General features: G+C 45.7%; 1 protein-coding gene across 1 annotated transcript in view; it reads right to left on the bottom strand.

The window, feature by feature from the left end:
* LOC105696709 (single Ig IL-1-related receptor) overlaps positions 1–12,052 on the bottom strand; it is a 71,143-nt gene that overhangs the window by 15,280 nt on the left and 43,811 nt on the right. Inside the window, exon 3 of the mRNA XM_012419404.2 lies at positions 2,483–2,696. Within this exon, the coding sequence (XP_012274827.1) occupies positions 2,483–2,696 (214 nt within the window). The remainder of the gene's footprint in view (positions 1–2,482; positions 2,697–12,052) is intronic.

Genomic DNA, 12,052 nt, shown 5'->3' with positions numbered 1-12,052 from the left:
GATCTGGAATCTACTCTCTATGTAACTTATTACCCCGATAAAAGGATGGAAAAGGAAGACCGAGCGAACCGGTCGAGTGGAGGTATACATTCTCCATCTCGGTATCGCACGGGGGGTACGTGGAGGCGCACAAAAAACAGGAGGGGGGCGATCGGGGGAGGCTGGCGACGCGACCGGGCGGAAAGGACAGGGATAGGGATCGGGATCGAGGAGGAGAGGATCGGTTCGCGAAAGAGCGGACCGGAGGAGAGGTATCATTAGAGTAATGACGGAGCGCGAGCGGCAGGAGCGATGAGAGAGATTCCCGAGTTCTTGTTCCGAAGCTCCGCGAAGGCCACGTCGTCCCTCCCTTCTGGCCTCCCCCTTCACCCCGCGGCCGCGGACAGTTTGTCCGGCCGTTATTACGTGTATAATGCCCTCTACAGGGCGACGCAAAAAGGGTAATCGGCCCTCAGGTGGAGGGCACGGTCGGCCCTTCGGGGAAACCGGCCGATCTGGACCAAAGGGGTCTCGCTCTTATCGAGGTAGAGAAGAAGGGATGATTAATTTCATCCCGGTGATAGACGTTACCCCGATGAATTTTACTCCGATAATCGATTGTACGGGAATAAAGAGATGTATATAAAGCTGGAATTGCCACTTTAGCACGATTCAATAAGATTGGCCGCAAAATTGATTGCTAATTTATTGCACAAGAAAACAAAAATTTTTTTGCTCTTATACCTTTCCGAAAAATGGTGGCGATGTCAGCTTTGTATAAAGCTAGCACTGCCACGATAAAAAACAATTATTAAGTAAATGTTCATCGATGAATTATATACCAGAACTTGTTGCTAATTAATTGCTCGCAGAAAAACCAAATTTCAATTTTCAAACCTACAGTAATTAGCGATCAATTCCCACGTGAAGAAATAGTTCGATTCTCCCATGTATTTCATTGTGATCATCACTAGGGGTGAGCAAAAAAATTGAAATTTGATTTTTCTGCTAGCAATTAATTAGCAATAAATTCTGATATGTAATCCATCGATGAACGTTTACTTAATAATTATTTTTTATTGTGGCACTTTATATAAAGCTGACAACGCCAGAATTTTTCGGAAAAGTACAAGAGCAAAGTATTGTTTTTTTATGCGATAGAATAGCAATGAATTAGCAATAAATTTTGCAACAAATTTTATTGAATTGTGCTAAAGTTGCAATTCCAGCTTTATATACATAAGAAAGAGGCAGGATGGAAACGGTAGAGGAGGAGACCGCAGCCAAGACGAATCCGCGAGGACGCGGATCAGCGATTCCGCGACTCCGCGGTTTCGCGATCCGCCTCGGCCTCGTTTCTTCCCTCAGGAGGAATGGCCGGTAGTTTGGGGCAAGGATCGAGGGTTTTTCGCGTGGTCTTCGACATTACGGATTCGTCGTAAAGTTTACGCTGGTTCATGGAAGAGGCGAGGGAGAAAAAGGGCGCTACGACGGCCGGGGGGTTTAAAGGGACCTCTTCCGAGTTCCAATTTCGCGGAACGGCCGCGGGAGGGAAACCTGCGGATTTCGAGTCTCCTGGAAGCATTAAACCGGCCGGCTTTCGAGGAGACAATCAGAGAAAGTGGACGCGCGGAGGACCCTGGAAATAATTAGAAGGCACGGGAACCGTGGAACGAATCGCAGGGGAGAGGGGCCGGTCCGAGGACGCTTTTTTGTCCCCGGGTTCGACTCGTGTCCTGCCCCTTTAGCCTCGCTCCGCCGAGTCCTGCGAGTTTTTCCGACCTAAGAGAAGGACGGATCCTCTCTTCCCTGCCTCTTAAAAATTCCCCTGGACTCGCTCCGATCCTGGGAATTATTATTCATTTTTACCTCCCTCTCTCTCTCGGCGAAAGGAACGGCAGAATTTATCCTCCTTCGGCATGCCCTTTATAAATCGAAATCTAGAGGTCCTGACTCGGTTCTTCTCCTGCAGGATAATTCTATCTAGGAAAGGGGGCCTTCTCTCGAGACATGTTCGACGATTTTTTAGATTTAAACGATGTACGTATAGAAGGGTACTCGGCTTTTTGTATCCCCCAGGATAATTCTCCTCGGGGAACGAAGCCATCCTTGGTGACGTCTATTTTCCCGAAATTACCGAGGGGAACCAGACCCGAAGACCCGCGCGACTGTCTCGGGGACGACGATCGAGGAACGTGACGCCTCGAACTCGTTCGGGACATATTCTGGACGCGTCTGTCGTCCTCGAAGACACGCGAGGGATCCTCGAATAAGTTCCGGAAACGTGTCGACTCCTCCAGACGTTTTCTGCACTCAATTGGACACGCAAACGGTGCACTGTTCTCCAGAAGGAAAAAGCCCAGGAAAATGCGACGTTCGTCGCGTTTTCCAAGACGTCTCAGGAAGATTTCTGTGTCGTATAGATGGGCGATAGATATATATACACACGTATATATGATCATATATTATATATATATGAGAGTCGGGAATCTCAAACACTCACCGAGACACCCGGTGTTGCGATATTCTCCCGTGGTTCGGAAGAGTGACGTTGCTGCCCACCCTGGACCAGGTGACGGAATTCTTGGCATCCGGGAGATCGACTTTTCCTAGGTAAGCTTCGCAGAAGAGCCTGGCCGTGCCACCAAGGGGGACCAACTGCGAGGCCGGCTTGTAAGTCGGCAACGGCTTCCCGGTGTAACCACTGGTGTCCTCTCCTGCAACAAACGAGGTACCGCTGTAACGAGTCCACGTGAGCGGTCCTCGGAAAAACTCGTCCTTAAAAATCCAATTCGTCGCGCCTCCACCGAGACATCCTGGAGAATCCTCGCGAAGTTCGCTCCGAGACGCCTCGATGTCCTCGCATCGAGGAAAAGTCCATATCCCCCCGCCGATATTTTCCCTCGGCCGGAGAAAATTCATCCATCGAGGAGGAAAGTTTATTAAGTTCTTACGTCTTATTAAAAAATAAAGTACAAGACCAGAACCCAAGAATATAAAATCAGGACCAGGATAATCTCGCGGTTGTTCGTAGGAAAAAAATTCATTCCCGTTTCCTGAGTCCACGTTGTTTCCTACTGCCCTGAGAAAAAATAATAATTTCACTGAACGAAAGAAATATTTCATTGAATGGTACCGAAGGAATACTTAATTCAATGAATAATTATGTTATATTCAAAAATAATTCTTTGAATTATTCCTTTGGTACTGTACAGTTTTCTTTGGTTCGATGAATTCTTTCTTTTTGTTAGTTTTGTTCTCCCCTTTTTTTCTTTTCCCTTGAGATTCGCACAATTTTTCGTGCTTCGATCAGTGTCGATCCTCGGGTCCGAAATTCTCCAGTTCGACAGCATTTCGCGTTATTTTCTATCGCTCTGAGAAAAAATAATTTCACTGAACGAAAAAAAATATTTCCTTGAATAGTACCGAAGGAATGAATAATTATGTCACTGGAATGAACTCGAATTAATTGGGCGCAACATTTCTTCGGAAATTTTGACAATTAATTTGAGTTCATTTTAGTCAAAGAGATATTCTTTGAATTATTCCTTTGGTACCGTACAGAGGAATGTTTTTTTTGGTTCGATGAATTCTTTCTTTCTGTTTATTTTTTTCTCCCCTTTTTTCTTTTCCCTTGAGATTCGCGCAATTTTTCGTGCTTCGATCAGGGTCGATCCTCGGGTCCGAAATTCTCCAGTTCGACAGGATTTCGCATTCCCGGCCTCGCAAGGTGCTTATTACAAAGTTCGAACGATCCGTTCGTGCAATCTGGAGAGAGAGCTTGGTCGGAATCGGAAATTAGCGAGATAGAAGGGGAAGCTGTAATCGACTCGATCGGAGAAACTCGCCGAGGCCCGGCATTACCGAAACGAACGATCGGGAAAAATTATAGTGATCCCCTAGAACGGATCACTAGGAAGCGCCGCGTGATCGCGAGGCACGATCGACCCGAGATCGATTCTCGCGCCCGAATCGATCGGCGATCGATCGCAGAAATTTGCATCGAGCCTCGTTCTCCGAGGAAAGCAAGACCGATGTCGATTTAATGCCAACGGTGAATTTGCATCTCCGAGACCTCTGCCAGGGAGATCGATCGGAAGCGACCGATTTGTCGATCGGGATCGATCGACGACAACAATGCCGTACCTCTATGCATACGTACACAAAGCGAAAGAAAAATCCATTGAACCGAAGAATAATTATTATCCTCGAATAACCTCAAATAAATGGTCACAATTCAATTAAAAAAAGAATTAAAATAGCTATTAGGAGCATTCGAAAGTGAATCACGACAAGTGATTAGAGGGCCTAATCGATCGAGGGTGATAAAAAGGTACCTGTGTCATACGACACGTTCGCAGAGAATTTAATTGTCTAAAAATCCGACCTGGCGATTACTTTGGATAAAAAATGAAAAAGCTTTTAGGATGATCCGATCGGCCGATCGCGTATTCTAAAAGGAAGGCAGGGTGAGTAACGACGCTCGATAAGGCGTTATCACGGATCGATCGCGATTCGGGACGATCCTGGAGATCCGAGTTATGGTTCAATCGTGATCTCGGCTGCCCCGACATTACCGGGTCTAACTTATGCCCGTCGTTCGCGGCTTTATCGGCTTCTATCCTCTAGGCTCGGGAATTAGATCGAGGCACTTCTCGAGCGACAAGATCTCTGGATCGCTCGGATAACCCGAAAGAGGAGCGTCCAGGCCGCGACCTCGATCTATCGCGAGTCGAGATCTGTAGATGGGATTATTCGCTATTATTAACGTCCTCATAACCCGAGAGAAATCATAAATATCGCGGAAATGGCCCCTCATAAAATAATTATTCATTTCAAGGAGGAGCTATAAATACACCGTTAACAAGAATTCATAAAATGCATACCCTTTTAGTACATAAAGTTGCAGGAAAATTATAAATTTCATGGTCTAATGAATTAGTACACATTTATTATAAAATTCTAAGTAAATTTACAATTTTATAACACCATGTTGTAATCCTGTAAAATTGCGGAGATAAATTATAAGTCTGAGATTCGAGAGTCATTTAGCACGCATTGATTGCAAAACTTTGACACGAGTTTTTTCAATTTACGATCGTTTACCTAGGTTTATTTTTAAACAAATTTAATCGATATATGACTATTATCGGTGGTTTAAACTGAACCATCGATCGACAAATTTCTAACATATATTATACGTTTTATTTGAAAATATGTTGTAAAATTAGCACGCCATGCCTGAGTGAGACTTCCAAGAAAAATCTTATAAAATTATAATATTTCATTTAACACATTCGCGACCGCTGACGTGAATTCACGTCATTTTAAATTCTATTCCTGATTACCGCTGACGTGAATTCACGTCATTTTAAATTCTATTCCTGATTACCGCTGACGTGAATTCACGTCATTTTAAATTCTATTCCTGATTACCGCTGACGTGAATTCACGTCATTTTAAATTCTATTCCTGATTACCGCAGACGTGAATCACGTCCATAACGATACACGATACAAGTAAGCGGCAACCTGTTTAAGAATTTCATTATTTTCGCCGGTACTCGGTATTTAAAACGGAAAAAATTAGCCGGTCGCGAATGTGTTAACACTGCGCAATCGGGATTTCTCGTAGACTCAAATTCGCCATCTCGTCTCCTTTCCTCCAAAAGGGGACGACCCGAGATCAGAATATTAAGTAGGCATGTTCTACCATTTCCACCTCCACTTTTTCGTTCCTTCCGAATCGAATAATTACGGGAATGCAATGGTGCCGAAGTTTCCGCCACCTTCGTGTCGGTCCCCTGGTTCGCGTTTTTACCTTCCTCGCCGATAGTTTACGTGCCGCCTTGCCGGCCCGGAAAGTTAGGCCAGCTCGGAAAAGTTTCCTCGAGTTGGAGTGGAAGGAGCTTTTTTGCAGGTGGAACACGAGCGCCAGGCCGCACTTTCTTGTTAAACGAGTTCCCTTCGAGGTGTGCCATATCGAAACTCGAGACAAGATGGAACGTCGGGTCTCCTTCTGGTTCCCGTTAAACGGTTTCGTTATACGCGACCGCCCTAACCGATCGATCGATCGATCGATCTCGCGTTGGACCTCCCCGAGTGATCTGCTCAGCTTCCGAGAAGAGTTAATTCAATGATTAATTCCAGCCACTGATAGCACTCTGCCGGAGATTAGGATTGAAAAGAAGGGAATAAAATCCATGTATCTCTTTCCCAGAAGCCGACAGTGCCCGGCCTTCCGCGTAATCACTATCGCGAGTACGTGCAACCGTACACCGACCTTAACGCGCCCACTGATAACGAATTACGCGGACGACGGACATCCGCGAGGATGTCCGATGCACCGATGAGGAACGTTAAGGCGGCAAGCGGACGAGACGGCACGGAAAGGCCGTTAAACGGCGCTTACGAGTGACGTTGATGCCGGGGATCCCGGAAACGGCTTGGCGAAACTCAATTTTCACCGACCTCCCTCGACAATAAATATATTAAATTTCAGTAAAATATCAATTTTATTCACCCTCTTAAGGGGATGTCAAAGTGGCATCCGAAAGCTCAATCGTTCATAAAACTTATCTACGAACTGGGTGTCTCAAATCGTTTCATACTTTAAAACGCGAATACGGAGACCCTAAGAAAGGTCCTGAAACTCGCGAAATTTCAATTCTCATAAACTATTTTTAAAATATCTATAAACAAATTAGAAAAGAATTGAAATTTCATGAGTTTCAGGACCTTCCTTACAGTTTCCCTATTCACGTTGTAAAGTTTCAAACTATTCCGTAAACCAAGTTGGGAGAAAGGTTTTATAAACAAAACCTCCTCGACACCACTTTCGCATCGCCTTAAGAATAATTTATTATTAAAAGTCGACGAGTACGTGGTTAAAAAGATGAAAAAAAAATAATAAAGAAACCGAATACAAAGTCCGAGAAAAATGTTTACAAAATTCTCGTCGTTAGCAGATCGCTCTTATATATTAAATTTATTCATTTCGGTAATTTGGCAATTTTTATTTAATTGTCCCCGCCTCGCTGGGAAGTCAACGAGTACATAGTTGAGTACGTAAGAAATCGATTAAAATGACTGTAAAAAAATTTTTTTTTTCTCTTCAAAATTCTCATTAGAGATACCGCCCTGATACCCCTTATCGCGACCGCGATGACGACACCATCCGGGTCTTCAAAGCCTTCCGACGTTTCCGAGAACGCCTCGCGAATTCGCGGGCGTCAGCTCGGCGGATTCCAGGCGTGGTGACACTTCGCCGATGCCGTCATCGCAGAAGTCGCAAAAACCGCAGAGACCATTCTCTGATAACGACAGGGGGCCGAGCAAAGCCTTATCAGGGGATCCCCGAGTCCCCGAAATTTCGGCGTCGAGAAATGTCGGCCAATCCGTGAGAAACGCGGGGATGCACCCACGTGTCGCGGCCTGCAATACCGGCGACAGATAATCGTTATCACGGCGCACTTGGCCCGAGTGGTTGCGGGCATCATCGAGCCGCCCTTATCAGCGAGCGCCCTTATCACCGAGTTCCACGTACGGAGCTTTATGCTCGCCGAACCGAGCTTAATGCACGTGCGTGCAACACTTTCGTCGAGGACGGACAAACGGAGGGTCAGGAAGGGATGAGGACACATGGAGAAAAAGAGAAAATGGAAAAAAGAGAGGCGAGATAAAATCCCGAGGAGAACGGAGAGTCCTTCCTGGTACAGATAACGAAGCTCGAGTCGACACTGCTGGGTTTACTCTTTCTCTCCCTTCCGTCTCCTTTATTCCTCCTCTGCCTATTATTCCTCGTAAATTTCCACCAGGAGCTCAAAATGCTCAGCCATTAAAATAAGAACGAAAAAAAATTGGAATTGATACCCGAAATGGAATTATCAAAATTTAGAGCAAAGTCAAGTTTAATATTATTTTTCCTGATATGGATATAATGCTACATTTGGAAAATCTAATTTATTTGACAATAAAGCGGCGAGTGTTGACAGTAAAAATTGTAATAATCCTCCGGACGATTTATTGTTCCTTTTTTTTTTTTTTGGAGCACGAGTCGCGGCTTCGCGGGGGGTCGTCGTATAATCTTGAAATCGCTTCCGACCGTCCCGGAGCGGGTCGTGTGTTCGAGATAATGCAATTGTAGCACTAACTGCATCCATACTGCCGGTCTCGCGTACACCCGCGTAATGCATAACCCACAAGGGGCACTGACTGCAATTACGAGTACGAGATGACGGATGCACCCGCGCGTCCGGTTAACACATTATGGGGCTTATCGGTGGTTGATCTGTATCTTACGTCACTGATAACGGATGCACATGAACCACTTAATACTTCCCAAGTACCCAAAGGACAAATAAAAAGCCCTCGAACACCCTCCTTATTAAATCCCCCGATCTGAATAAAAATGATAGATCTGTATCTTGCGTCACTGATAACGGATGCACATGAACCACGTAATACCTCCCAAGTACCCAAAGGACAAATAAAAAGCCCTCGAACACCCTCCTTATTAAATCCCCCGATCTGAATAAAAATGATGGGTCTTCTGAAATTTTTCTGATTTTTCAGAAATTTCCTTTTTAGGTTATGAGGCGTTTCGCGAGAGTACCCGAAGGTCATACTTGATTTTTCCCTTTATCGTTGGGAGTTTTGTTCATTCCTTCTATGTTAATAATCTTAAGCCGCAATTCTCGCGATGAAAGATGGAGTCGCCGATAACGAAGGTCGGGTCAAGAGGTTAAACGCACAAAGTGCGTGCGAAATGTCCGCAAACCCCGCGTAAAATTAATTGCGGGCCGCGAGGCGTTATTCCCAATTTCCACGGTCGCCCGCGCAAATTGCGCAGGTTTGTTCGGCACTCGTTTATCAATTCTCGCCGAGCCGCCCACGTGAGCGTTGCCCGTTAATTATCTAATATTATGTTTATATTAGAGGAACGTATCGTTAGAGTAACGAGTTCGCAGGAGTGCTTATTAAGTCGTTAGCCGTCGAGCATTACCGGCCATAAGTCGCGCGACGAGTGCAACGAGTACACGAGAAATCAATTTGTCCTTTACATCGAATTAAGCCTATCAGCGTTATCGAGTCTAATTTCTCCGCCATATATCCAAGAAATTAATCGAGACGTAAGACCGGTCAACAATTACATTTCTCGCGACCTAACGATTTAATTGGTCAGGTGATAAAAGCAAAGGTGAGAAGATATATAAAATATGGTTTGAAATAATTCCTTTCTCGTAGGGTTTGTCATTGAAGGGTGTTTAGAAATTCGAGAGGTAAACATGGCGGAAAGGGGGGGGAAATGGAAGCGCCGATAAGCTCGTGATAAAAAGGCGACACCGAGACAGTTAAGCGATCACGGCGACGGCAGGATGGCGACCGTCGAACTCCAGGACGGTTCTTTACCGGTTTAAGTCTCTTCTCTTACTTCTCCACCCTGTCCTCCACCTCTTGAGCCCACCTCCGCCCTTTGAGACGACCAAAGAGGGGAAAAGGAAATCCAAGGAAATTCTCCAAGCGGCATCGAGTGCTTCGATCTTTTCCACGGGGAGGGCCCTCGACATCTCAAATCGCGTCTCTCGTTAAATCTTCCCATTCATCTCAAGTAACAGCGCATTCGAAGTCGGAGGCAAAATTCAGCATCCCAATTCCAGGTGTCTCAAAATCGATTTTCCGAAAAAAAAAAACAAGAAAAAAAAAGAGAAAAAGAAATCTGTGCGCGTCACTTCCGCCTTTTCCCAGCCTCGTCCAACGTGTGACATCTGAAATCCCCTTCAAATCACTCGATTCGAATACAACACTTTTTTTAAAGGGTATTAGACCAAAATGTCCGAAACTTTGACACATCACTCCTGATCATCTAAAAATTGTCCTGACGCATTCAAAATTTGGATTTTTGAAAAAATCAGAAATTTTGTCAATATAAAAAGGAACATCGGCAACGTAGGCATTTAGAAGAATCTTCTTTATCGACGTCGATCAAGTTACTCGACGTGTTTCACTTCACCTTAATCCTGAATAACTCGGTAAATAATCCTTGGGGGGAAAACTCGAGAAAAGAGTTATCTCTCGGAAATTTCGTCAACTTCCAGTTCTGGGACACCGTGTACAGGAATCGAGAGGCTGCTCGAAGAGGGCCCCGAAGAGGAGCTCGAAGAGGAACAGGGTGCCAATCTCGCAGGTAAACTCGCGCGTTAAACGGCCCCTTACGAGGCCGTTTAACGAGCCTTGCCAGGAAGGCAACGAGGCCCGAGGTTGCGATCTCCGGCAAGGTGTCACCGACGTGATCATAAACGAGTCGTTAAAGTACATTATGTTGGACGGAACAAACGAGGTGGCGGATCTTCGGCACCGACGGCGTCCACTTTGTCGAATGGGTGAGGACTATCTCGGGCCCGGCAGGTCCGATGGGAATTTATGGGCCCGTGATGGAAATAAGATTACCACGTAAATGGAGGAATATCGGTTTTTAGAGCCCATTGATCATGGTCCCCCGGTGTTTGCTCGTGGTCCACCTAATGGAGCCGAATCCGTTTAGCGGAGGTCTTGCTCTCTTTGGCCGTCTGGACGTCCGTCGAGACATGGCCTCGACATGGCGGGTCCTAAACCACCGGAGAAAAGGCAGGATCCAAGGAAACGTCTCGTCCGAGGTCCAGGATCTCTCCAAGGCCCCGATCTCTCCCGCAAACCCGAAGAGCATCCTGCTTCCAAGGACAAGGTCTCTCAGCCTCCGATAAATCGGCCGATCGGACGCGCCATTTAACTCCCGCAAACCTTCCCTCCCATGCATGCAAATGGACCTTACTTAAAGTATTTCAATGATCATTAATAATTATTGCCATAGATCCGACGCGATCCCTTCGGTTCATCGCCCAACGCCCGGGCTGGGTTGTACCTCGCGGGGATGTTTTCAAATTCATGAATGAAAAATTTGTACGAATTTAATGAGTAATTTTTTTACGGGGGTGGAAGGGCACGATGAAGGGGAAAATATATGGAAAAGTTTCACGGGACGACCCCGGGCGACTTGGGAATCAACGGCGACGGGATCGGCGCATAACTCGGGTAAGTGACGGCCGGTCTCGTAAATAAGTCGTAAACCTCGTATAAGGAGTAGAGAGAGAGTTAAGCGAGGCAGAAGAAGTCGCGACGAAGAACCCATAAATATGTACGCCGAAAAAGAAAGTGAACCGAGGGAGAGGAGTCCATCAACGAGGGGCCCCGAGGTGACGAGGCGTCGTCGTAAAGAAGACCCCATGAGACCCACGTGGCGTCGGTCGACCTGACAGCTGTCAAACTCGACTTCGCCGTTAAATCTTAAAACATTGCCACGATGCACAAGATACCGGTCTCACCTAACTCGTGCCAATTGCGAGGCATCGCCCGATTTTTATGTCATAAAAATCCCCTCTATACATACGAAATCCCGTTGGAGGATAAATTGATTTATTAATAAATAATAATTATATATAGATGTATTGAAAAATATAGGCAGTTGAAAAAGCTCTCTAGAGCGCTCAAGCTTTATGTCACTACCGGGCGAGATGAAAAGGGAGGCAAAAAGCGCTCGCGAATTGGGAGGCATCACGTATGTGAGAATTAGTTCTAATTAAAGCCAAGTCCAAGAGATTACTGCCACCTTTATGAGCCGTATTTTCGCAGGAACGCGATTGCGCAGTCTTGACTCGACACACAGGAATGACGAGGGGAATACGTATACGTATTCCCATGGCATTCCTGTCGCGTTAACCAGCACTCGATGGGCACGGTTTAATGATTATTACCAATAAAACGGAAAAACAAACTCGAGTTAAGATTATGCGAGAAGGCGTAATCCGCGGCCTCGTTCCACGTTTTAGCGCGTGATTAGTCCCCGACACGTGTCGAGGGTGAGAAAAATGTCTAATGAAAATTCAACTCCTCTGGGATCCTCTGCACATTTAATAACCATTTTTAATGATCTGATTAAATAAGACGAGCCATCGAGTAGGCGCCGATTGAATAAATAGTGATAAAAATAAAGATGGGAATTTCATCTCCTTCCGAGCGAGTCTTAGGGCGATAAGAAA

Source organism: Orussus abietinus, unplaced genomic scaffold, assembly GCF_000612105.2.
Source record: "Orussus abietinus isolate OABI.00-Male unplaced genomic scaffold, Oabi_2.0 scaffold23, whole genome shotgun sequence".
NCBI classification, from domain to species: Eukaryota; Metazoa; Arthropoda; class Insecta; order Hymenoptera; family Orussidae; genus Orussus; species Orussus abietinus.
This window is presented reverse-complemented; position numbering and strand designations above follow the sequence as displayed.